The 26,355-nt window shown below is 49.5% G+C and overlaps 1 protein-coding gene, 1 long non-coding RNA gene and 1 pseudogene across 3 annotated transcripts; 2 read left to right on the plus strand and 1 right to left on the minus strand.

Moving 5' to 3' along the window:
- Positions 1 to 288: 288 nt before the first annotated feature.
- Positions 289 to 5,901, plus strand: TCF23 (transcription factor 23). Its single transcript, XM_004451490.3, has 3 exons — positions 289 to 616; positions 1,295 to 1,552; positions 3,303 to 5,901. Exons 1-3 carry the CDS (start codon positions 395 to 397, stop codon positions 3,480 to 3,482), a joined length of 660 nt encoding a protein of 219 aa, XP_004451547.2. The 5' UTR covers positions 289 to 394; the 3' UTR covers positions 3,483 to 5,901.
- A 3,592-nt stretch (positions 5,902 to 9,493) lies between these two features.
- On the minus strand, positions 9,494 to 22,323 carry LOC139437607 (sodium-dependent multivitamin transporter pseudogene; annotated as a pseudogene).
- On the plus strand, positions 20,097 to 25,614 carry LOC111762536 (uncharacterized). Of its 2 annotated transcripts, none has more exons than XR_011647460.1 (3): positions 20,097 to 20,218; positions 21,809 to 23,348; positions 25,433 to 25,614. It is a non-coding gene; the product is annotated as an uncharacterized lncRNA (long non-coding RNA). The 2 variants fall into 2 exon arrangements; XR_009183421.2 differs by lacking the exon at positions 20,097 to 20,218 and having other exon boundaries at positions 21,509 to 21,926; positions 23,264 to 23,348.
- The last annotated feature ends 741 nt before the right edge of the window (positions 25,615 to 26,355 follow it).

Below are 26,355 nucleotides of genomic sequence, written 5' to 3' on the forward strand. Positions count from 1 at the left end.
CGTCTAGCCGCCCCCCCTTGTCACTTTGCCCTTTCCTTGGACTCGAGTCACAAGGCTGACGTTGCAGGGCCGCCCCAGGGCTGCAGCCGGGGCCGGGCACGGCTCCCGGGAGGGAGCCCCTTCCCCAGCCATCCTCGTGCCTTCTTGAGCAGGCCTCCAGGGCTCGGCCCCTCCCAGCACACAGCACCCCCACCCCCGAGCGGGGCTGCGAGGCGGGCGGGAGGCTCTTCGCGGGGGCCGTGCCTGGTGGGCGGTTTTCCCGGAGCCGGGAGCGAAGCGGGCGGGAGTGGGCGCCAGCTTCCTCCGCGGAGCCTTCGCTGGCCGGGTGACCAGCCCACGCAGGCCAGCCCGAGGCCGCGCCCTGGGCCGCAGCACCGTGCCCCTGGGGTGTGGCATGTCACAGCGGGAGGCCCGAGCGGCCCCGGCCGTGCAGGGCGTGGGGCACAGCCGGGCGAGGGCCAGACCTCAGTCGCTGCCAGGCACGGACAGGAAAAGGAGCCGCCTGAGCAGGACAGGGCAGGGCCTGTGGGACGAGCCAGGCTGGAGCAGCCAAAGATGGAGCAGAGCTGCCCCGAGCCTTCGAGGGCCCAGGGCCAGGAGCCTGGCTCACGGAAGGGTAAGGGACTTGGGGAGAGAGCCGGAGGCGGGGGCCGAGGGAGGGGAGGACGCGAGGCCACCGCCGAGGGCCGAGCCTCCGGCAGCGTTGCCATGCCCACCAAGAGAGGGGACAGTGGCGGCTTGGACTCCAAGGTTCCACGCTTGGGGTGGGTGGGATAAATCAAAGGTGGTTTAACCAGTGCCCAGTTCAGAGAGCTGGCCCATCTGCCTTCTCTCAATGGGGAAACTGAGGCCCAGAGGGTGACGGGAGCCTCCCAAGGGCGTGCCACAGCCGGCAGAGCCTAGGTTTCCACCCTCGGGTTAGTGTCCTTTCCTCCTGCTGCAGGACTTTGCTGGCCAAGGGTCAGCCATACCTAGAAGGGTGTGGCGCTGTGCACCCTGCGGCCTGGTGCACCCTGGGGTGAGCAGGATGCAGACTTGGGTGGGAGGTGAGAGCAAGGGCAACGCGGAGGCAGATGGAGTTTCAGAGAGAGTCCAGGACCCTGGCACCCTGCACCCAGCCCTGCCACCCTCTTGCCCTCTGACGGCGGGCCCGGCCTTCTCTCAACCTCCGCGGCAAGGCTGAGGCTGGGGCGAAGGGGGCTGTGCCCTGGAGCCCCTGCTGCGCAGGGCTGGCAGCCTGGCCAAGGCCTTCCTGCAGGTGGGGGCGGCACTCACCCGGGGCCCCCCTGTGCAGGGCCCGGTGGGTCCCGAGAACGCGGCGCGGGAGCGGAGCCGGGTGAGGACGCTGCGCCAGGCCTTCCTGGCTCTGCAGGCCACGCTGCCCGCCGTGCCGCCCGACACCAAGCTCTCCAAGCTGGACGTGCTGGTGCTGGCTGCCAGCTACATCGCCCACCTCACCCGCACGCTCGGCCACGAGCTGCTCGGCCACGAGCTGCCCGGCCCCGCCCGGCCGCCGTTCCCGCGCGGGCTCCGCTACCTGCATCCTCTGAAGGTAGGCCCCGCGCCCTGGGCCTTGGAGGGGCGGGGGTCTTGGGGCTGGGGGGCCTGGGACAATGGCCTGGCCCTCAGGGGGTGAGGAGCTGGCTGTGTGGGGGCTGGGCGGACCCCTCGTTCCTCGTGGGGTGGGTGCAGGGTGGGGGCTGCAAATGGCTCCCTGGCAATGCGGTCTCTTCAAGGGGAGGGGGAGGCACGGAGGCCCCGGGACTCGGGGACGCTTAGTGTGGGAGGTGGCAAAGGGGCAGATTCAGGGGCCTGGGAAAGGACACACACCTGGCCGGGGCCGGGGACAGCCATGTGACTTCACTGGCACACGCCTCTCACCGTGCTTGGCCCCCTGGGGCAGGGGAGATCCTGCCCTCTGGGAGAAAGGGGTCAGACAGAGTGTGCCTCCGGAAGCAACCGAGCTGGACCGCAGGGCAGGGGGGGCTTCTTGGGGACACAGCCCTTCCAGCCCCTCACCAGACTGTGGCCTGTCACGTTCCAGAACCTCTGATTTTTTATACAAAAATGGCAGGCACGAACGTGAGCCTTTCTTCTCTTCCAGGGTGTGAGATGAGCTCGTGAATGAAAAGTATAGTTAACAATAACCACCATTACCTTAACAGCTGACATGAATTGGGTGACAGAGACAGAACAGGAACTGAGGTTACAACCAAATGAGGACTATTTTACAGAGGTGGAAATTGAAGCTTATGGAAGTTAAGTGGGGGACCGTGTCTTGAACTAAGGGGTGCCTCGCCTCAGACCCCACACCCTTAGCCAGCAGCAGGCTCAGGGGACGGCGCTGGAAGGAGCCGGCTGAAGAGTCGGACTTTCACAAAGGGAGGGGGATGTTTGCCCGCTGAGGACAACATCGTAATGCGCTCGACCCTACTTCCATGCAGAATCCTTTTCACCAGACCCCTAATGGGCATATTCTGAAATCTCTTGAAACTTGAGGTATTTTTCCTCTTCTGTACAAATATAGCTAAAATGCAAGGATTTGGGATTAAGCAGGGGCAGCTCTGAAATGCCGAGGTCGGCCCTGGAGCAGTGGCCCTGGGCTGGCCCCGCAGTTTCCTTAGCTATACAATGGCCACCAGGTGAGGCCTTACCTGTGTGTAGTAGGTGATCAATAAAAATGTGGAGGAATGAACCCACGAGGGGCCGGGTCAGGCCTAGAACTCTGGCCCATGGGTGGGGTGGGGTTGTTCGCCGAGCGCCCCTCAGCCCCCACGTGGGGTGGCTGCCGGGGAGAGGGCAGACCTCAGTGCGGAGTTGATGGCGTTTTCGGGGCTGCCCACGCCCCTGCTGGACGGGCGGCAGGTCTCAGAGGACCTGGCTTCGAGGGAGTGGGCAGCCCTGGCACAAATCTGGGGCCAGAGGCGCTTGGGGCCTGGGGCCAGGCAAGGGAAAGGGGGCAGGTCGCCCAGCTGCCTCTCCTTTTCGGGGCTCTACCGCTTTTCCACAGCCTTCGCCCCTGGCTCTTTGCCAACCCCACCCAGGCCATCTGACCCCCTGCTCACTCCTCTCCCAGCTGGATGGGAGCATGCTCTTCTCAGGTGGCTCCTCACAGGCCTCTCAGCCAGGCTCAGGGTGTCCCAGGAGAAGGCGTGGGGCCACGGGGCGGGTGAGCAGGACTTATCAGAGCCTTGATGGGGGGGCGGGTACTAGGGAAGGCCGAGCACTGGCTGTCAAGGGTCCCAGATGACACGGGCTTGCAGTAATGAGCAACGCACGCCTCCCGCTCTCGTGTCTTGCAGAAATGGCCGATGCGCTCTCGTCTCTATGCCGGAGGCCTCGCGTGTCCTGACCTTGACTCCACCTTGGCCCCCGCCTTGGGCCAAAGAAGGAGGGAAGCAGGGATCGGGCCCCAAGCCTCTGGAGAAGCAGCGGCTGGCCTCCCCACCAGGCCACTCTCACCGGCTCTTGGCGACAAATGACCGTCCCCTTGCCCTTTTCTCCTAGACTACAGCTCAGGCTTCGGGACCCTGCTTTCTCCCCGGCCCGCCGGCCGCCGCTCTGACCCTCAGCTGTGGGCTCTGACGCAGGCTCGGCCGCCTCGTTCCAGCACCCAGGCCGGGAGGCAGCGGGCCCTGGGGAGCGGGAGGGGCTCCTGGCCTGGAGGACCCTCAGGGGAGCACCAGGCTGCACTTCCTCTTCCTTGGCCCCCAGGGCTGGCTTCCCAGGGGTTCTTCTAGAAGTGGGAGAGGGAGGGGTTCGACTGGGTCCCCACTTGAGTTAGGGCACCACCCCTTGCTGTTCTCCCCTAAGGTGCCCAGAAACCTTCCGGTGAGAGCAAAAGGACAGAAATTGCTGCACGGGTGCCGAGGTAGGGGCAGCAGCACAGTGTGTGGGGGGGATGCCAGGTGGCCAGGGAGGCTCTTGGCAGCTGTGAGCCAACACAGAGCTGGGCTGGGGCCGGTAGCCGGGGGAGGCTAAAGAGGCAACCAGGCAGAGGCTGAGCTCAAAGGGTTGAGCGCCCGCTACCCATGTACGAGGTCCTGCTCCTGCACTGGACCTTCCTAAGGGGGAGGAAAGTCAAAAAAAGGAAGAGTCAATAAACATTTAAAAATAAGTGAAGAGGGGAGCCAGCTTGGTTCTAGCAGCAGTGGCTGCTTACGCACCGTCCCAGAGGCAGTCGGGAACTCAGGATTTTGTCTCCGGGTTGTGGCTCTCTCCAGCTGCCCCTCATCCTGATAGTATTTTCCTCTCTGGCCCTCCTGCACCTTTCCACTCATTTCTTGACATGAGTTATATTTACAGGTTAAGCCATAAAGCTTACATGGCTCACATTCTGGTTTCCAGAGAAATTTTAGCTAGACCAAGCCGCCCCCTTCGAGATCTTATCCCAGAGGCAGCTTTTTCCTTAACTGAACCAAGCACTAAGGCTAGTGAAGGCAAGTGATAGACTCAATTACATCCTCAGAGGACCTTAAAAGGAGAACATGTGTCTTTTTCCAGGGAGTGGTAATTACGGCTTTCTCTTGCCATTATGTTAGAAACCTAACCTCTAGGAAAAGAAGCCAGGCTAGGGTTCCTTGTGTGGCTTTTGTCTAAGGCTTCACCAGCTCTGGAGTTCCATCAACACTGCTTAAAAAAGCACTGCCTAAGGCCAGCTTCTCCCAGAGGCAATGTCCTCAGGCTTCTTGCTAAGTCCTGCCGCAGCACAGAGCTGCAGGGGGCTCTAGCCTGGCCCCAAAGAGGACAGCTCCCAGAGGCTGCCCTCACTGAAAGTCACTGTCCAGCCTCAAACCTGGGACCTGAAGCCCAGATTGGGAAGGACACCCCTTTCTGTCCAACTGCAGCACCTCAGATCAGAAGAGGGTGGGGGACACAGGTCGGAGTTGGGGATGTCCTTAGACAGAAGCCGCCAAGTGGTGGGAATGCAGGCGTTAGGGCAGGCTGGGTCTGGGGTCTGGGTTCCAGGCCCAGGGCGACTGGGGCTAGGGGGCTGAGTGGGTGACTCAGCAAGTCGGGGGGGGGGTAGAAGAGAAACAGAAGGTCCCAGGGCTGCGCTGGCTGGGACGTGGGAGGGTAGTTGGACGGTGGCTGGGAGCCATGGGAAAGCCTCCGCCAAGGCTGAACCCATAAATCTGCCCGGGGCCAAGTATCTGCTGAGGGACCCTGGTGAGCCTGTCCCTCCTTCTGGGCAGGGACCAGGTCTGGGAGGGTCTGAGCAGTGTTTTTCACAAGACCATAACAGCCCAGCTCAACTGTTCTATTTTTAAAGTCCTCCTGGGTGAGTTTGGGGGTGGTGGTGGGAAAGCAGAATCCATCTGCTTCTGATGAATTCCATCCCGAGTTGGTGGCACACAATCTTTTTCTGGGCATGAAGGGAAAACTGGCCTAGGGAGGAGGTCCCCCGAGAGTCGGGCATTCATCCTGAGATCTGAGTCGACTTCGGTCTGGAGTGTGCCCTGCCCTGCTCAGACTCAAGCCTCAGTGAGTTAAATCAGAGCTCTCGGGAAGCGGACGTGGCTCAACGGATAGGGCGTCTGTCTACCCTATGGGAGGTCCAGGGTTCAAACCCAGGGCCTCCTGACCCGTGGGGTGAACTGGCCCATGCGCAAGGAGTGCGGTGCCACGCAAGGGTGTCCCCCGCGTAGGGGAGCTCCATGCGCAAGGAGTGCACCCTGCACTGAGCCGCCCTATGTGAACAAAAGCGCAGCCTGCCCGGGAGTGGTGCCGCACACACGGAGAGCCAATGCAGCAAGATGACGCAAGAAAAAGAAACATGGATTCCCGGTGCCACCGAGAATGCAAGTGGACACAAAAGAACACATGTGAATGGACACAAGAGAGCAGACAACGGGGGAGGGGGGGAGAAATAAATAAAATTTTAAAAATTAAAAAAAAAAAGAGGCATATAACTTAATAATAATAATAAAAAATCAGAGCCCTCTGCCAGGTAAATCAGGGGTCAACTGGCGGTGAAGACAAGGAGGGCAAAATAAGGCGGAAGCTGGTGGAGGGCTGGGGAAGGGCGAGTCCCGGCATCACACGTTTCTAAGGCGACCTCAGCCTCTTCCCAGGCAAAGGTGTTTTCCTTACTGGCTAGGACAGTCCCATGGGGTCCAGAAACCATCTCCTCCAGCTGGACAGCACCTGGCACAAAGGGCCCTGCAGGGGCACAGACGGGATGAAGGGGGAAACCAGAGGATGGGGATCTGCTCCCTCCTGGACAAGCAGGACGCTGCCCTGGAAGAAAGGGCTGTCAGGTCGGAGACTTGGATGCACGGACAAACCAGAACCAGGAGTCACCTCTGTGTCCTGGGACATGGGGCTTTTTATTCCCACGGGGAGCTGGGGAGACCTGGGGTGGACCAGAGCAGTGGTCAGCGGAGGAGGTCAAGACGGGTCCAAGGGCAGTTTTTACTCCCTAGGAACAAGGCTGTGTGGGAATGAAGCTCCAAAGGGAAACAGTGCCAATGACAAAATGGCACTAAGGTGGCAGGCTCAGGAGTCAGAGGGGCGGCTGCCCCACAGCGGCTCCTGCATCACCTGTTTCCCCCCCACCCCATAGGCCCATGACTCGAGGTGGGGTTGGGGCAGCGATGGGGAGGAAAGCTTCCCTGCATCTCCCCCGATGTCTGTGTCCTGTCTGATGAGCAGCTGGAATTGGGGGGCACGCTGAGTCGGGGCTATGGGAGAAACAAAGCAGGCGGCAGGATAGCTAAGTATTGTGGTGGAGACTGCAAATTTTGCCAAATTGGGAACTAGGGAAGTTAGAAATAGATCTAGTCTCTGAGAAAGTCCTTTGAACTTCCTCTGGGAGGAACCTGGCTGTGCTGGATCAAATGGCATTTTCCATTTCCTTTTCCTTTTGTGGCACAAGCCCTAAACGCAAGGCTTGTAAGCTTGGACTCTAGATCAGGGGTCAGCAAACGATGGCCAGTGGGCCAAATCCAACCCACCGCCTATTTTATAAACACAGTTTTACTGGAATACAACCATACCCATCCATTATATGTATGTCTATGCCCTGCTACCGTGGCAGAGTTGACAGTTCTGACAGAGAGCACGTGGCCGGCACGGCCTTTACAGAAATAGCTGCTCAAGATCAGAGGTTTTCAAGGCGAGGCCTGGGAACCTGAGTCCTCGACACTCTCACGGTGAGCTAAGTGGCTGAAACTATTTTCATAACACCATGACGTTGTCTGCCTTTTTCACTCTTATTCTCTCATCGGTGCAGTAGAATTTTCCAGAAATCACATGACATGTGATATCCCAACAGATGGACCTGTAGCAGCAGAGAGAAGAATCCAGCTATTAAGATATTAATAATCAATTAAATATCTAGTAATTAAAGAGATTTGCAAAAATATAAAACACTGCCCTTGCTAATTTTTTTTCCAATATGGAAAATGATTTTTCATAAATATGTTATAATGTTCACTTATAACAGGTTAATTAATGTTATTTTAAAACACTATATTAGTCAGTCAAAGGGGTGCTGATGCAAAATACTGGAATTGGCTGGCTTTTATAAAGGGTATTTATTTGGGGTAGGAGTTTACAGATACCAGGCCATAAGCTTAAGGTACTTCCCTCACCAAAGCATTTTCACGTGTTGGAGCAAGATGGCTGCTGACGTCCGCCAGGGTTCAGGCTTCCTGGGTTCCTCTCTTCCAGGGGCTTGCTTTTCTCTGAGTTCAGCGTTCCTCTCTTTCTAGGACTTGCTTCTCTTTCCTCTGTGAACTTACTTCCTGGGGCTCCAGCTTAAGGCTTCAGCATCAAACTCCAACATCAAAAAACCCTCTCAACTCTGTCCTTTTATCTGTGAGTCCCCACCCACCAAGGGGTAGGGACTCAATGCCCTAATGACATGGCCCCATCAAAACCCCAATCATAACTCAATCATGCCCAGGTACAGGCCAGATTCCAAACATAATCCAAGAACTATTTTTGGAATTAATAACCATATCAAACTGCTACAAACACGTATTTTAAAGTTTTCTCCATTTTAACTCATAAGCTAATAAATATCAATAAATATAACCTGATAAGCAAAATCTCTTCGGGGTCCTCCTTTTTCAAGAACGTAAAGGGGTCGTGAGACCAAAACCTTTCAGTCCCACTGCCAAAGAGTAGATTGTTGATGGTCAAGGAAAACTCCGCCACCCGCCCCTGTACTGGACAGCTCTGCCACTTGCCCCAGAACAGCCCGGTGAGTTGGTGGTGGCCTGTGGGAGACCAAGGGCTGGGGGGAGAGAGGGAGCCGGGGGGGAGTGTGAGCAGGTGGAGGCCGGGCCCCAGGCCCAGCGGGTCTCCCGGAGGCCGGGGGTGGGGCTGCTGCCTTCCTCATTCACGGCCACGGCCTCCTGGCCTGGCCGCCCCTGAGCAGGCCCTTACTCATCTTCTCCAGGGACACGTGGGTGTCGGGGGGAGGTCCTGGGGGACACACCGCCAGGGGAGTGGGCTGGCAGGGGACGAGACAAAGGGTGGTGGAGGAACTGAGGCCGACAAAGTGAGAAGACTGCTTGGCCCCTGCCAGCTGGGAGAGCAGAGGGCGAGCAGGCTGGCAGGGGGGCGGGGAGGGCCAGCCCGAGACCCTCTGCCCACCCAGCCCGCACTCCCCCCCCGGGGGAGGAAGCTGGGGCCGTCGGGTCTGTGCTTAAAGGGACAAGGGGAAATGAAGGGCAGGTGGAGGAGGGATGGGAGAGGAGAACTGGACGACAGAGGCAGTACCTGCCTGCAAGAAAGTCACTTCTGGCAGGACAAAGGCAGGAGTGCGAGGAGGTGGGACAACACCGGGTGAGTGATCCGAGGGTCCACGCCGTGGCCCCCGTGTTCCCCTTAAAGGCACAGGTGCTTTTGAGGCTCTGGCTGCACCTCTCGCCCCCAGCTGGCAGCCCTCTGGCCTCTGGGCGCCACTGTCCCCCCACTGCCCCCCTCGTCCTGTCCCCGCCCTCACAGCACAGCAGCCGTCTCCGTGCTGGAGCTGGGGTAGCGCTGCACCTGGCCTGGTTCACCCTGTGCAGGGAGAGCACCAGGAAGATGCCAGACAAGGGCCAGGGTCTAGAAGGTGTGCTGCACACAGGGGTCAGCTCCTGCGGACACTGCCCGGTCCCACGGCCGTGGCCCCCAGTGGCACATGGCCCTGCCTGTCCGCCTAGCCATGGAGGCCAGGGGACAGCAGAGCGGAGACCCCGCTGCTAGTGGAAAAAAGCTGGGCGGTTCATCAAAAAGTGAAACACAGAACTGCCCTGTGTCCCGGCAATTCCAGTTGCAGGCGTCCACTCGGCAAACAGGTACATGTCCGTGCGTGTTCCCAGCAGCACTGCCCGCAGTAGCCAAAAGGTGGAGGCAACCCAAAAGTCCAGCCCCACGTGAAAGGATAAGCAGATTGTGGTCGATGGGATATTATTAAGCCATAAAAAGGAGCGAAGTCTTGACACATGCTAAGTGAAGAAGCCAGATACAAAAGGCCACATGTTGTAGGAGTCTGTTTATTTAAAATGTCCAGAATAGACAAATCCATAGAGAAGAAAGTAGCTCAGTGCTTGCCAGGGGCTGGGGGCAGCAGTTGTGCGGGGGGGTGGGTAACTGATCGCGGTGCAGGGTTTCTTTCTGAGGTGACGGAAATGTTTTGGAATTACATAATGGTGATGGCTACTCAACAGTGTGAGTGTCTTTATTGCTACTGAATTGTATGCTGAAAATGGTTTAAACTGTACATGTAAAATATGGAATCTAAATAATACTGAATTTTGAAATGTTGACTACTAACAGCTTTGTACACTTGAAAAAAAAAGACAAAGGTCCCTGTTTCACAAAACCACATGGCCTGATGCAATGGGAGCTTCTGGTCACGCAAAAGTGTGTAGAAAAGAAAAGTACGAAGGGCTGTGCATGTATTCCTTCCACGTCCACCTCCATAATTCACACCCAACGTCCTGCAAGAGGAACCCAGGGCATGTCCAGCTCGTTTCCCTTCTGGACCCTTCTGCCCTGGCCCCCGCCTTTGCCTCACCCAGCAAGATGCCCTGGCTGTTACCCTTGGACATGGAGGAGGCGAGGGTCCCAGATCCCTCCAGCCCTGACCCGGGGTCCCCCGGGCCTCTCCGCTGCCCCGCTCACCTCGTAGGCACTGGTGAGCCGCAGGCGGTAGAAGATGGGGATGAAGATGTGGGCCGGGATCAGCAGCCCCAGGAGGTAGGAGCAGCCCAGGAACCAGTACTGGGTGCCAAACCGGTAGATCTCGGACGGCACGCCCAGGATGGCCACGGCCGCCTGGAAGGTGGCCAGCAGGGACAGCGCCACGGGCAGGCAGCTCATTTTGCGGTCGGCCATCAGCAGCTGGCCCACGGTGTGCCGGCCCCAGCCACGACAGGCGTGGTAGAGCCCGATGGCCAGGGAGAGGACCAGCAGCAGGACGAAGACCACGTAGTCGGCGAAGGAGAAGGTGGGTGCGGCCGGGCCCGGGCCCGAGCCCGGAGGGTGGGGTGCAGAGGTGCTCACGGCCACGTTCATGTCCGCTCGGGGGCCGGGACCTGCGGCGGGGGCTGCTCGCGGGCTCCGGGGCGGCCAGGCCGGGCAGGGGCGGGCAGCGGCCACTCCTGGCCCCCCGTGGCGGTCTCACACCCTCCTCTTCCAGCGAGCGGCGGGCCCAGGGGGAGCTGCGAAGGAGCCGGCGCCCAATCAGGCCTTTCCGCCCCCACGGCCACCCAGCCTCGGGCCCTGCACCCCACGCGCGTCAGACTGGACCAGCCGGGTGGGTGGGAGCCGGGGAAGGGTCTGGCAGGGGAGGCAAGGGAGGAAGAAGCGCAGAGCCAGGCAGCCAGGAGACAGCAACTTGGCCAGGACCTGGCTGAGCACCACTGCGACATTCAGGAACCTTCTCAGGTCTCCACCCCAATCACAACAGGAAGATCAACTCTGACCCCAGGTTCTTCTCAGAAGAGTCCCCACCCCACTCACAGGCACAGACCCAGACCCAAGCCCCGAGCACGGAGCCCTGCCTGGCGCCACGGCCCAGCGGGAGGAAGGAACAGAGGAAGGCGGGGACAGGGCGGCCTCCCCATCCCTGCTGACCTCGGCCCCGCCTCCCGCCATCCCTACCGTCACCCTTCCTAACAGCACCCCTTCCCACACCCCTCCCGGTGGGACGGCCTCCGGGCCAGCCCCCGACTCCATTCCAGCCCTCCCCGGGCCAGCCCCCCACCCCTGCTTTCTCCCCAACACCCCCTCAGGGTGGGGATCCAAAGCACTTTTGAGGGGATGGAAATGTTTTGGAATTGAATGATGGTGACAGTGACTCAAGAATGTGGAAGCCCTTCGGCAGCACTCCAAAAGGATGAGACCTGACCTGTAATTCCCCTGGCTCTGCGCCGCCTCCCGCTGTGGCCGGGGAGGGCTGCGTGACCTGGGGAGCTGCGGAGAGGGAGGAAAACTGGTTTTGTGCCCCTGCCTTGGAATACACAGTTTCTACCCGCATCTTGGGAAGGACCTTGGGAAATGCCCAAGCAGGGAGGACATAAATGAGAGAGCGACTGATCCAGGTGAGTTATTTTATTCTCTAAGAACCTTAGCACCCAGGGAGCAAAGTGGCCGCTCCAAGGGTCCATGAGCAGTGGGTGGCAGGGGCTGGTCTGGAATCCCGGCTTGTCCGTCCTGCCTTTCACTGTCACCAGGTCATCTATGGAGGGACAAGAAATTGGCAGGGACTGCCAGCTACTCAGAAGGCACGAGATGGGAAGAGTTTGCCTTTTTTTAGGGAGTTGGTGCACCAGCCGCTGTGCTAAACATGCTACCTGCCTTACATCATTAGGGAAGGTTCTACGCTAATAGACACTTCTGCAGTGAACATCTTCACATCTGTAGGCTAGATCGCTAGATGTGGAGTTGTGCCATCAAAGGGTGCATTTCTCTCAAGGCTGTGATCAGAATAAGGGGAGTTAGATGGACTGGTTGTTTCAAGTCACGAGGGTGCTGCATCCTTCTTGCTCTAAGGTCGGGAAGCATCTAATTTTTGCACTCAATGTGTTGAAATGCGTTCTGGCAGCCTGGGCCCTTCTTTCTGGAAGGAATAAGTAAGCTAAGACTGTGCTATCAAACTGGTTATTCCGGGGCCATGGAGGCTGGGTTTTGTCCCCTGGTCTTCAGTAGGAGTCTGCAAATCTCTGCTCCAAGTCATTTTGAGTCGATTTTACAATTCAGCTCCTGAGGCTGTCCCTTTTTTTCCTACTGCCTGGGGATAACAAATGAGAGCCCCAGCACAAATCAATCCAAGTGAATTGTTTCTTATTTGGTCACTCGAGCCTGGCTTCAGAATCAACAACCTGTACTGGGCTGCCAGCTAGTTGGACTGCTTCTCCCAAAGAGGCCAATTAATAGAATAAATTGAGCCAGGAGGGAGGGCTCCAGGGATCACAGTAGGCATTTTTCTTGGCTTTTCCTAGTCAGCATTTTGATCCACTACTTGAGTAGACATAAAAGGCCTATTTGCTGTTAGGGGAAGATGACAGCAATAGCAGATGCAGAATCAGTGCTATATTCAAACATACCTGGAAAACCGGAACGTTAGATCAAAACTAACAAGATAAAATTTAAAATCTCAAAGCACTGGAGCCTCTTAAAAAAAAAGCAAGTGGGACAGGAGAGAAAGGATGACAGCAGATCCCGTGGGATGGTCTGGATATTAATCATTTGGGATATTCTCCCCCTGCTGTTTTCACAATCTTCCTGAAAATGTAGTCATATGAATGTTTTTACCTGACTTTATGTGAGAGATTTAACTTAAAACTTTAAAATCTCGCTCCCGTTCAGGGAGATTAGTATAGGGAAACCCGGCAACAGTTGCCTGGGCCCAGTGTTGGAAGCCCTTCAAAAGCCCTTGATAGCCTGGAGCTCTGAGGGTAGCCGGGCTCTCATCTCTCCCCCAGGGTCCAGCAGACCTAAGCTCTGGGGTCCAGGCAGCCTGCCCCCCCACCCACCCATGGGGCCTGGAGTAGCTTGATTGGCTCTGAATGGCCCTTTTCACTAACAGATGACACATCCTTCTGTAATCACTTTCTGTTTCCTTCTGTGGCTCAATTTGAGATACCACCAAAAAGTCTACCTATGGATTTCTCTCTCTCACTTTTTTTTTTTAAGATTTATTTTTATTTATTTATTTCTCCTCACTTGGTTGTTTGCATTTGCTGTGTCTGTTTGTTGTGTGCTGGTCTTCTTTTTTAGGAGGCACTGGGACTTGAACCTGGGACCTCTCATGTGGGAAGGAGGCGCCTAATCGCTTGAGCCATCACTGCTCCCTGCTTTGTTGTGTCTCTCATGATTTTCCTCCTGAGTCTCTTGATGCATCAGCTTTTTGCATCAGTTTGCCACACCTGCCCTTCACATCAGCTCACTGTCTTGCTTGTCTTCTCTGGGAGGCACCAGGATCCAAACCTGGGGTCTACCTTGCGGTAGGCAGGAGTGCAGTTACTTGAGCCACATCCACTTCCCCCTATGGATTTCTAAGCTCTGTGCAAGTTTCAAGAGCTGTGCTTACCACGCCAGCTTCAAAGACACCAAGCCAAAAGATGTAAAACAGGCTGCGTCTCATAAAAACTAAAAACAAAACCACCCAACCCAGTCAGTAAACAGCATTTTAAAAAAATATGACTCTACATAAAACTTATTCTATTTTTAAATTATTTGATTCTACCAGATACTGCACATAACTGTGTAACCATAAATTTGAAGACTGAGTTGAAAGAAATGGTTTCCAGGGAAAATTCTAAATTACCAAAGGTACTTACAGGCCAACTGAAAATAAAGAATGCCTCTGATAGATTTAGATACAAATGCAATGTGAAGCCATTGTTCTTCTACAAATGAGTCAAAAACTATACAATTTTCAAGTAATTTGTTGCAATGATAGATTAAAGTAGAAAAATGTATAAATCTTTGGGGCAGAGGCAACTAATATCCCCCTGGATCCATTCTTCTCTTCTCCCCTCAGCAACAGGCATTGCTAGCCTTGAAGGCCACGTTTCCCAGCCGCCTTTGAAGCTGGGCCATGCCACGTGACCAGTGGAAGTGATGTGTTGACAAGTTCAACTTCCATGGTGGTTCCTTAAAGGGAAATTGCTTGCGCTCCCCTCTCTCTTGCCCCCTTGCCGTTAGTGAGAATATGGAAGTAAGGCGGAGCCAGCTTTGACCATGAAGACAACACCAATGCCCCTAGAAACGGAGAGTAACAAGATGAAGGGGTCCTGGTCCTGGTGACCCGTGGATCAGAGCTTCCTCCTTGCCCTGTACCACCCACCTGCGGGTTGTTACAAGAAACCTAAACTACCTTTTATCACTCTTTTTTAAAGATTTATTTTATGTGTGTACCTTCCCCTCCTTGTTGTTTTTGTGCTTGCTGTCTGCTGTCTGTGTCCATTTGCCACGTGCTTTCCGCATCTGCTTTCCTCTTTAGGAGGCACCGGGAACCTATCCTGGGGCCTCCACTGTGGAAGAGAGGCGCTCCATCACCTGAGCCACCTCATCTCCCCGGTCTTCTGTGCCTTCTGCATCTCTCACTGTCTGTCCTCTGTGTCTTGCTTAGTTGCATCATCTTGCTGCACCAGCTCTCCACGGCGTGGGCCGTCAGCTCTCTGTGGCACAGGCTGTCAGCTCTCCATGGCACAGGCCATCAACTCTCCATGGTATGGGCTGTCAGCTCTCTGCAGTGCACGAGCCAGCTTTGCCTTCTTCAGGAGGTCCCAGGAATCAAACCCAGGCCCTCCCATATTGTAGATGGGAGCCCAATCGCTTGAGCCGGCTTTTATTATTTTTGAGCCTCTATATTTTGAAATATTTTTGTTACAATAGCTTATTGTAAGTCCTGATAAATCCAAACTCAATAGATGTCAAGAAAGCATTTCACAGAACTCAAACTCATTCATAATTAAGTAAACATTAGGGACATTCTCTCTAAATTCAGGGATTAGACAAAGGTGCCCATTATCAAAGCTACTATTTGGAAATTCTAGCAATGAAGAAAACAATGACTGGTCAGGAAGAGACAACATTTTCATTATTTGCAAATGGTGTGACTGTCTACTCAGAAAACCCAAACCATTAAAACCAGTGTGAGGTGAGCAAGGGGATGAGAATCAGCACATTCTCCCCAGCCCCACCCTTGGTGGATGATCTAATTTGATATTTCACTGAGAACACTGAAGGAATCAGAAGAGACCTTCCATAATCTGCCACCACAACTCTTCCCATCCACCAGTATCTGTACACATGTACTATGATTTTTCTCCCTATTAGAAGTATTTTCCATTTATGTATATTCAAAGCTAACACACTTGTCTAGCAGATCTCTCCCTCTCACTTCAGAACATTTCTCAAATAGTCCTTCATTCTCTGTTCTATAATATCAAACATTCCCTCTTACTGGATTATTTCTATCGGCGAACCAACATATTACTATTTCCTGCATTTAAAAAAAAGGAACAGAAGGATTAAAAGCAACAACCAGGGAAGTAGACTTGGCCCAGTGGTTAGGGCATCTGTCTACCACATGGGAGGTCCACAGTTCAAACCCCGGGTCTCCTTGACCAGTGTGGAGCTGGCCCATGCGCATTGCTGATGTGCGCAGGGAGTGCCATGCCACGCAGGGTGTCCCCTGCGTAGGGGAGCCCTACGTGCAAGGAGTGCGCCCCGTAAGGAGAGCCGCCCAGAGGGAAGGAAAGTGCAGCCTGCCCAGGAGTGGTACCGCACACATGGAGAGCTGACACACAAGATGATGCAACAAAGGGAAACACAAATTCCCATGCCGCTGACAACAGAAGCGGACAAAGAAGACGACATAGCAAATAGACACAGAGAACAGACAACCAGGGTGGGGGGGGGGGGAGGGGAGAGGAATAAATAAATAAATAAATCTTTAAAAAATAAAATAAAAGCAACAACCAAAGAAACTCTTCTCTTTCTGTCTTGGTTGGGCTAGGCTGCTATCACAAATACCATGAACTGTTTTTGGTTTTTTGTTTTTTTTTTTAAAGGAGGTACCAGGGAATGAACCCAGGACCTTGTACATGGGAAGCAGGCACTCGACAACTTGAGCTACATCTGCTCCCACACAAACTGGTATTGGCTTAAACATCTGGAATTTACTGGCTCATGATTTCAGAAGCTAAAATGCTTGCTTCCTCCCAGGCCTGGCAGTGTTCTGACGTGCTGGCAATCCTTGGGTTCCTTGGCCTTCCCGTCACCTGTTGATGTCTTCTTTTCTCTTTTTCTGGGTCCCATTGACTTCCAGCTTCTGCCGCCTCTCCATGTCTTTCTCTGGCCAAGTCTGAGTTACATCTTCGTATATAGGACTCCAATCATCCAGATTAAGACGCAACCACATTTATTCGGGACACATTGTTGCACCCCACTGAACCATCAGCAGAACTCACCCTAAAAGAAGAAATGGGGGGGAGACCCAGCCAGGGCTGCCCCAAACCATCCTACCATGGGTCTGTTGAGATTCCAAAGAAAGAGGCACTAAAAGCCAGGGTGATCAGTCCTTAAGCATTTATCAGGGGAACTTACAGAAAGCTGCAGCTACCTCTTGATGGATAGTGAGACAGCAAGAAGTACACTCAAATATGTCCACACCTAGGATAACGACTCTTTGGATGATATTGGGGTGGGAGATAAAGGTGGCTGAATGCCACAGGCTTGTGTACAAGTTCTGGGAAAACATCTGGGCATGTGCTTTTTTCTCAAAACCAGATGTGCTCAGAGCGGGCAGAGTTCAAGGTTATAGTAACTAAAGTTCAGCGTGCTTCCAGGGAGTTATGGGGAGGGATGAGTGAGGAAGGGGACGGGGGCGAGATTAATTCTCGGTCAGGAAGGAGATGCCATATGTATCATACCCACACCTTACCTAAAAATGACTTCTCAGAGAGGTCCTATTTATAAAGCGTTCATACCACAGGAATGCAGATTGAGATTAAGAACACATTTTTTCCTTGGGTACATAACTCAGTCTGCCACAACTTCCTTCTTAAATAATTCCAAAATTTATTAGGTGAGCAAGATAGGCTCTTTGAAGGAAAGGGGGGCGGGTATCAGCCTGATATGAGCTGCTGTATCCTAGTAGGGTGAGGAAAGTGATTGTGGAAAGGGGTGTATGGGCATGACTCCGTGTGGGGTGGCAGAGTCTGCACAGGCTAAAAAGGACCTCCGCATGGGGGGATGGCAGCAGTGATGGGAGACTGATTAGGTATGGAATGGGGAGTTGATCCAGTGAGTAAATATACTGAGGACAATGGAGTCAAGTTTCTCATCAACAGAATTGTAAAGATGGGAAGGGAAAATACTAGAATGAACCCTGTGGTGTTGGATTGGAATTGGAGGTTATCAGGGTGAATTCATGGTTATTAATATTTACAGACTGATAAAATAGGTAAATTAGCATTTTCTAGCTCTGTCCAATGAGAGGATCTGGGAGAACCAACTCTCCAATAGCAATATGCACAGCTGGCACCCAGATCTTGACTTCTACATACCATTCTCCACCAAAAGGAACCAAGGCTCCCTGGAGAAAGGACTGATTCCAGCACGGGGATGGGGAAAATGCAAGGCAGGTTGAGGACATCTTAGCATGCCAAAAAGTAAGGAACTGCGTAGAGAATGCTGAGCACACACACATACACACACAGAAGCCAGCTGGACGGGGCTCCCACTGGCTAAATCTGGGACCATTTGAATATTAAAATAAATAATGAAAGCATGAAATAAAATAGTAATCCCTGAATCCATACTGCTATAAATATATGGAGAGAAGAGAAAGCATTTCTCTATAGTATAATGCCAACTAAGAAATGTAGATGAAATTAGCAAATCACAATTTACAATATCATAGTGAAAATTGGTTCAGCCAAGAAACACCAATGGAGGCTAAAATTCATGAATAACAGCTTGATAAGGAACAAAGTATTTACATAGTTTCAAGACACCTATTCCCTAAATATTTATACAAAGGAAAACACAGTACTTTTAGAGTGGAGAAATATGGAAAATATCGCTTAAATCAAGTGATCCAGGTTAACGCCTCCAGTAATGGGACCTTTTGAAATCACACACCACTTGGTAGGCTACAGAGATGAACACATTTCTCTGATGTTCCTGGCAAAGTTGCAGACACTGAATCTAATGATGAGGAAACATCAAACAAAACCAAATTGAGGGACAGCCTTCAAAATAACTAGCCTGTAATCTTAAAAAGTGTCAAGGTCATGAAGATCAAGAAAAGACTAAGGAACTCTTCTAGATGAAGATGGTGCAGGGCGGTGTGCAGGGGTGTGACCTCAACTAAAGAGACATAACTAAACGCAACGCAGAATTCTTTTATAGATGGAGTATTTCAGGGGTGGTGGGGGTGGTGCATAAAGGACATTATTGGGATGGTTGGGACGCTTAAACAGGGTCTGTGGATTAGAGGGTAGCAATATTTCCTGATTTTTGATGCGCGTTTGGTAGTTTTGAAGGAGAATGTCCTCGTTGATAGGAGTTACAGCTGGAGGTATTCAGTGATGGGATGTTATGCCAATCCTTACAAAAAGGGCTTTACTGTGGTTCCATTCTGGCAACTTCTCCACAAGTCTGAAATTACCTCAACAAAAAAGTTATCTTTGGCATTTTAAAAAGCCTTCTTTTGATCCCATTTTCTCCTTTAAATACTACCCCATTACTTCACTCCCTTTCATAAAGAATGTGTCTAACTTGCTGCCTCCAATCCCTCCTCCCCTCCCAATCTCTCTTAAATCCATGACAGAGTTTGAATTCCTAGGCCTCGTGGTATTTGACTTACCTGCAGATCAGTTCACATCCTGGTCCTGGCTTTCCTTGCCTTCCTGGTTTTCCTTCTGCAAACTATGAAAATATTATAATGTAAATATCAGAAGACACTTGTGACATTGGGCTGGGACGGCCATCTTAAGATACTGAAAGCTAAGTACATAGAGGAAAAAGTGGCACAATTGACTACAGGAAAAAAACATTTGTATACCACACACACAAAAAAATCTTAAAATAAAATCAAAATAGAACCTACAGACAAAGGATTAGTCTTTCTATTTACAAATTTAGTAGCAGAAAGACTGAGAAAAAAGGGGCAAGATTGTGCAAACAGTTTACTGAAAATTCTGAAGGAAAGGAGGAAGGGAGGGAGAGAGGGAGGAGGGAAGAGAAAAGTTGAAAATATGTTCAACTTTGCTAGGAATCAAGGAACTGCAGACCAAATCAACAATGAAATATTTACAAAATTTAAAGTTTGATACTAGGAAAAGTTGTGGGTGTGGGGAGCTATTTTGGCACTATGTAGCAATGTTCAGTCATGTGCACAGAGTGTAATTAGAACACTGCCTGTCCTGCTGGAAAATTGGGAAACACCCAAGTAGGATAATGCTTAAATAAACCCAGTGTGTCCAAACTATGGAACTCTGCAGCAGTTTTAAAAAATGAGATTGATCACAATGGGCTAACATGGATAGATTTCCAACATGTATTTTTGAGTGGGGAAAAATATATAACTTTTATGAAGAAGAAAAAAATATTACACATATTTTCGGTAGAGATTCTATGTACATGTATACATAGATCAATGGTTAACAAAAACTCATAGTAGTTTTGGGGTGGGGGTGTACCAGAAGGTTCTGGCATTGGAGATGGTGGTCAAAGGGGATCTCGGTCTTATGTGTAACTGATGTGTAATGTTTTGATTTTTTAAACAAGAAGGAAAAAAACATTTCTTATTTGCATAATTAAAATTAGTTTAATAATTGAGAGCCATTCCCTGTCACAGACAGTGGCTGGCATCAGCCAATCTCCAGCATGAGACCAGACCCTTACTGATATCACAAGAACAGATTCTTTCAAGCTGTGGAGACTGTGTCATGAGTTGCAAGTGCTGCTGCAAACACCACTGAGCCGGCTTTACCTGATTTGAGCAGAAAAGAGATTGGCCAAAAGGGTAAGAGAACTGACAGAATCACCAAGGAGGCTGGAGACTCCTCCCAGAGACCTGGCAGAACTCAAAAGGCTCAGCTGTGGGCACTTCCAGATTTCCTTCCAGGACCTGACCAGGGAGGTCGGGCACTGCCGCCCTGTCCACTGCCCCCCTCTCTGGACCCCCACACCCCAGGTAGGCAAGTGGTGACCAAAAGAACCGCCTCCATCCCTGCTCCAGTAATGAAAACCCCCGGTAAGAACAGCTGGCTTCTTTTAGTAGAGTTGGGGTCTCCTGCTTCCGCTCAGGGTGCCTCCCCCGTCTCACGGTGGGTAAACGGGGCGCCCATAGGGAAAAACGGGGTCAGCTGCTGAGCAGCAAAACAAATGACAAGAGACCACTTCAGCTGCCTAGGGCAGGAGCTGCAGGATGGTGTGCCGGTGTGTGACCTAAAGAAGGTACTCGAAAGAGGTAGGAGCTGACCTCCCGTGTGGGCGGAAGTGGAGATGAAGGGCACGTGAGGTTATGAAGGAACTAAGATCACTGGGTTTTTTTAACCTGGAAAAATTACAAAAAGTTCTGACCCAGTCATCGAATGAAAACAATCCTTCACATTAAGGATGGAGGATGGAGAAAAACAAGTTGCATAAATCAGGCTGGCCTAAAAAACTTGACGGTTGTATCAAAGCACTGATGGGTCAGAATCTCTAGGTTGGCTCTAAGTTGGATGAAAATAGATTGACATCTCAGAAACCACAGTTGACTACACAGTGTGGCTGACATTGCCAAGGGACTCTGGGAGCTTGTGAAAATACAGGTGCACCCTCTCAAAAGATGTAATCTTTGAGTAGGGCTCAGGAAGGGAACCAGATGTAATTGAATGCACTTAAGACAGGTGATTGCCCAACCATCAAGATCTGATACTGTATTAGTCAGCCACAGGAGTCCTGATGTAAAGTACCAGAAATCTGTTGGGTTTTATAAAGGGTATTTATTCACGGTAGAAGTTACAGTCACAAGGTCATAAAGCATAAGTTACTTCCCTCACCAAAGTCTGTTGCCACGTGTTGGAGTAAGATGACTGCTGGTCTCTGCAAGGGTTCAGCCTTCCTCTTCCTCCTTAAGGGTCCATAGTCCCAGCTCCTTCCTTTCTCAGCTGTAGGTTAGCATAAGGCTTGTCTCTCTCCCCAGGGCTCATTTCTTTCTGGGCTCAGCTGCTCTGCTCTCTTCACAAGGTCAGCTGTAAACTATTGGGCTCATTCTCTTCCCAGGGCCTCTGCCATGTCTAATGGGGCCTTCTCTCTTTCCTCACATAGCTGCTTCTCTGTGTATTTACTTCCTGGGGATCCAGCATCAAAACTCCAACTCTCTCTTCTGCTGTGTAGTTCTCTCTGTGAGTCCTCACCCACCAAGGGGGCGTGTGGGAAACAAAGGCATGTTGTTTCCATGGACGTAAGTTACTTCCTTGACCACTGAGTCAAGCTGTCCCTTATGATTATCGGTGCAGAGCACAATCTTGGCTGGGTCAGCACACCTGCAGGCAGAACAATACCTATAGAACAGAACAACCTGAGTAACAGGATTTATGAGTATAGTTATTGATTTTTATAATAATAGTTCCAGTAAAGTTTGTTGGGTTTTCATCAATCACTAGTTAATATAGTATGAGGTAAGGGTAATAGGTAACTTGACTTTGTGCTGAATGTCACGTAGGTTAGGGGTATATATACTAGCCCCTCGACTCAATAAAGTTGTCTGATGAGCTTGAGAAATCAATGCTCTCAGATCCCCTGAACCCAATCTTTCTTTGCCTTTCAATCCCAATACCTCGGGTCACCGAACAAGACTCCGACAGGTGGCACCCAGCCGTGGGGCCCGAGGCAGAGGATTCATCAAGACACGGCAGCGTAGGATCTTCCGCCTCTGGATCGGGAACGTGGAAAGCTGAAAAGCCTTTTTTAAGGTAAGGAGCGTCGAAATTAATTAACCCAGGTAAATTGCTGCTTCATATTATTAAGTTTTGCTTTCCGTTAGCATCAGGGTATGGGTAATCAACCAGGACGCTTGGAAGAATATTCACAGGTTTTGAAAACACTGTTGCACAGTGTAGGCATCACAGTTAAGACTGCAGATTTGTTAGAATTGTTTGCTTTGGTTCAAAAGCATTGTTATTGGTTTCAACCGCAAGGAAAGAATTTGATGAATGTTAAGCAGTGGAGGCAAGTAATGAAAGAATTGCGGAGAGCATATCAGAAAGGAGAGAATATACCTGTATCAGTTTGGGCCTTAGGACAGCATATTGCTGCTGCATTAGATCCTTTGCAGTCTGACGAAGAGGAAGAGATTGTTCTTTTCTCAAAGGAGGAAACGGGTATGAATGATACAGGTAAAGACAGGAACTTGGAGGAGGATCAGGAAGAAGAGGAGTTATTTGAAGTTAAAGACACAAATCCGTTCTTAACTAAATCCATGTCGGAGCTAAATATTTCTAAGGTAAACATATATCCTAATTTGACTCATGAGGTTCCTTTTGCACCTCCGGAACCTGGAAAAGTGCCTAGTGGACTTTTCTCTACCGACCTGCCTTTTGTTCGTAGCAGCTTTAAGCCAAATCCTGTGCCTGTTAATCCATTAATGAGATGTCTTTTACTGAGATCTGGTCAAGGTGAGCCTCTGGCTATGCAAGCTGTAGCAGCTTTTCCTGTAACTATTCAACAAATTCCTCCTGATGCTCAACACCCACAAAGGGGGTGTCAAGTTTCATCCAGAGCCAAAAACTTTTAAACTATTGAAAGATTTAAAGCGGGCAAAGATACTAAATAATGTCCTTGTTGGTGAAATCAGGCTTGTAAGAAAACTCTCTGTTAAAGTGTTAACTAAGATAAGGAAACTATTCTGGCAGCAACTCTGCAACCCCCCTGCTGTCTACATGCCAATGCAGCTGTGGGCTAGTGGGGGTTAATAGAGTTAAGCCACTGAAAAAAGAGAAAAACATGGCAACATTGGTGTTCTGTTTTATTTCCATGCTAATTCTAATCGGGCTTATTTAACCAAGATAATAAAATTAATACAAAATTTTTATCAAGGTTTAAAAAGGAATTTTCAGTTTTAAATCAATAGTTTACTCCTGAACTTCAAGTCTCAGTATAGTCTTACAGAGTAATAATCCAAAAACGTGTGTTAACAGTCTGTCTAAACTGCTAAATTAGAGTTTTAACTACATTTATGCTGCTCAAGTTATTTTAACTGATTGCTGATAACTAATAAAAATGTTTCCAAGCACAAGCTTGCATGTTACAGGCAACATGGATTCCAGAAGAAATCTTAAGAAGTGATATTTAAAATGTGATATAACGGAGAGCTTAAAAGCAGCTATACCAAGAAAGTAAGAATTATGAGTTAATTGTAAACTGTATGTGTTTCTGTTACTGTGTTGTGATTGTTCTGTGTGTGTTCGTTCAATGTCAGTGTATATTTTGATACCTCCAGATGGTAATATAGATTAATAAAAATTTATAAAAGAGCTCTATTCAAATGGCCAAAAAATAAAATAAGCACTTATATTAATACATAAGTTTAAATGTTAATAAGATCTCTACAATGATAAAAATTGTGAGTCTTGATTAACAAAATTACTATAAGTCTTTTTATAAAAAGTTGTTCTTGCCTAGATTGAAATGAATAACTTACTTTTCTTCACAGGATAATAAGAAGGATGTAAAACTTAAATGAATATTAAAAAGGTTAAAAGTTTGTGAGAATGTTAATTGAAATTTAATAAGTTTTTGCAAAAAAGTGTGTTTTGCCCTAAAGTAGGATGGCTAATTTTCATAAAGTCTTGGAACTTAAATGCATGTGGCAAGTTATAGAAAGTATTGTGGTAACTTAAAAAAAAAAAATTTATAAGTTGAATAAAAGGTGTTTTAAAGCGTTATAAAATTAACAAGTTTTTTCTTTCCTTAATCCCTCTGTTAATTAAAGTTGTATGAGTAAAAGATTTCTATAAATGCTTAAAAGTGTATAAAGTTACCAATATTTCAGCATAATATTAAAAAGAAAAGTACAATGTGGTTAATTGTGGTTTTAATTATTATAAAAGAGTGTGTGTCACAGAAACAACCTCTTATCATAGATTAAAGTAACAACACTGTAGTATGCAGCAATCCCAAACACTGCAAAAAGTTAATGTCCAGCTGTGTTGCTATCACTTTGTTTTAAAACTTGCTAAGACTTTCTTTAGTGTCTTCTTAGACAAATCAAGCCAGCTACATTCCTCTATCTGTAAAAAACCCAACAATAAACTTTTGCAGTGCTTTTCAGGGCTATGTGCATAGCCCAACTATCTTGTACAGTATTTACTGATAGTGATAGTAATAAAAAAGCAGCATACGTTACTTCTCGAAAAGAACAGGCTTGGCAGACTCCATTCACGTCTGCTCAGCGTACTGAACTTGCTGCCATCATTAAGGTATTAACAATATTTAAGAAACCTTTGAATATTGTTTCTGATTCTGAATATGTATGCCTTACTGTTAAGCATATTGAAACAGCTCATATCTTTGTTATGATGAATGATCTCAACTTTTTGCTGATTTGCATCTCATTAGATTAAGACAGCATCCTCTTTACATTACACATATACGTTCTCATACATCTTTGCCTGGTCCTATGACAGCAAGTAATGCTCGAGCTGATTTATTAGTGGGGTGTTTACAAAGTGCTTGTGATTACCATGCTTTAACTCACATTAATGCTACAGGCCTGCGAAATAAATATCAAAAGCTTACTAGACTACAAGTGCAGGAAATTATTCGTACTTGTCCGACCTGTGGACCACTAACAGCAGTGCCTTTTCAGGCTGGAACCAATCCCAGAGGCCTGACTCCTAATCAATTATGGCAGATGGATGTTACTCACATTCATCCTTTGGTAAACTACAATATGTTCATGTTTGTATTGACACTTATTCTCATTTCATGTGGGCTACTGCTCAAAGTGGGGAACGGTTTCATCATGTTCGCTCACATCTCTGGTCTGCTTTTGCTATGATGGGATGCCCTCTAAAAATTAAAACTGATAATGAACCTTCCTACATTAGTACATCCTTTGCTTCCTTTTGTGGGAAATATGCTATTTAACGTGTTACCGGCATTCCCCATAATCCTACAGGTCAAGCTATTGTTGAAAGATGTCATCATACTCTCAAGACTATGCTTTTAAAACAAAAAGGGGGAGATGATGGTATGATATCACCTAAAGATCAATTGGCTAAAGCTTTATTTACCTTAAATTTTCTTAACATATATGATTCTATGACACCGGCTGAATGTCATTTTGGACATTCTCAAAAATCCACAGAAATTGCAGAATCTGAGAATCAACCAGTATTTTGGAAAGATGTTTTAAGTAATGAATGGAAGAAAGGCAGGGTTAAAGTATGGGGGCGAGGCTATACTCGTATCATTTCAGAAAATGGAGAAGAAATCTGGCTTCTGGCAAAAAGGATTAAACCTAGGACTGAAGAAGTGGAGTCTTCTACACATATGGATCCTACTGATAGTGAGTGAAACCGGCAATGGTAATGGTAATTAGGGAAGGCTACCATTACTGAAAATGCTTTGTTCTATAAGGATGGCACTTTGTATACTTGCTTACAGAATGGAGATATTATCACCATGGCTCGCCAAGACAAGGAGTGTGGATCCCGGTGCATATGAATTGGATGTGGCAGTCATCACCTGAAAGTCATCTTCTTTTCCACCTGGCTCAAGGACTGTTGAAACGATCTAAGAGATTTTTGGGACTTCTCATAGCTGGCATTCTTGGCTTCACTGGTGTCATCACTGCTGCTGCCACTGCTGCTGTTGCATTGCATGAGACGGTGCAGACACAGCAATACGTGCATGATTGGCACAAGAATGCAAGTGACTTATGGCATAGTCAAGAGCACATTGATGAAGGACTTAATAACAGAGTTAGTAATTTGGAATCTGCTGTTTTACACTTAGGAGATCAAGTTTATAATTTGAATTTGTTAAGAGGATTGAAATGTGATTGGAATGAAAGTAATTTTTGTATTACTCCTTTGGATTATAACATTTCTATGTTTCAATGGAATAAGATCAGAAATCATTTGTTAGGACACAAAGGAAACATGTCATTAGAAATTGAGGAATTGCAGAAAAAGATTTTAGAAATGTCTCATAATCAGATATACGTAGATAGTGATAAGGACATCTTTAATGATTTGATTTCACATTTAAATAAGTTTAATCCTGTTGATTGGTGGAAATCTCAACATTTCTTATCTGCCTTAGGAATAGGGATATGTGTATTAATCCTGTTGCTCATGGTTGTCGCTTGCCTGGGAAAAGGTGTTTGCCAGAGATTGC

The sequence above is a fragment of the Dasypus novemcinctus genome, chromosome 25 (genome assembly GCF_030445035.2).
Source record: "Dasypus novemcinctus isolate mDasNov1 chromosome 25, mDasNov1.1.hap2, whole genome shotgun sequence".
NCBI lineage: Eukaryota > Metazoa > Chordata > Mammalia > Cingulata > Dasypodidae > Dasypus > Dasypus novemcinctus.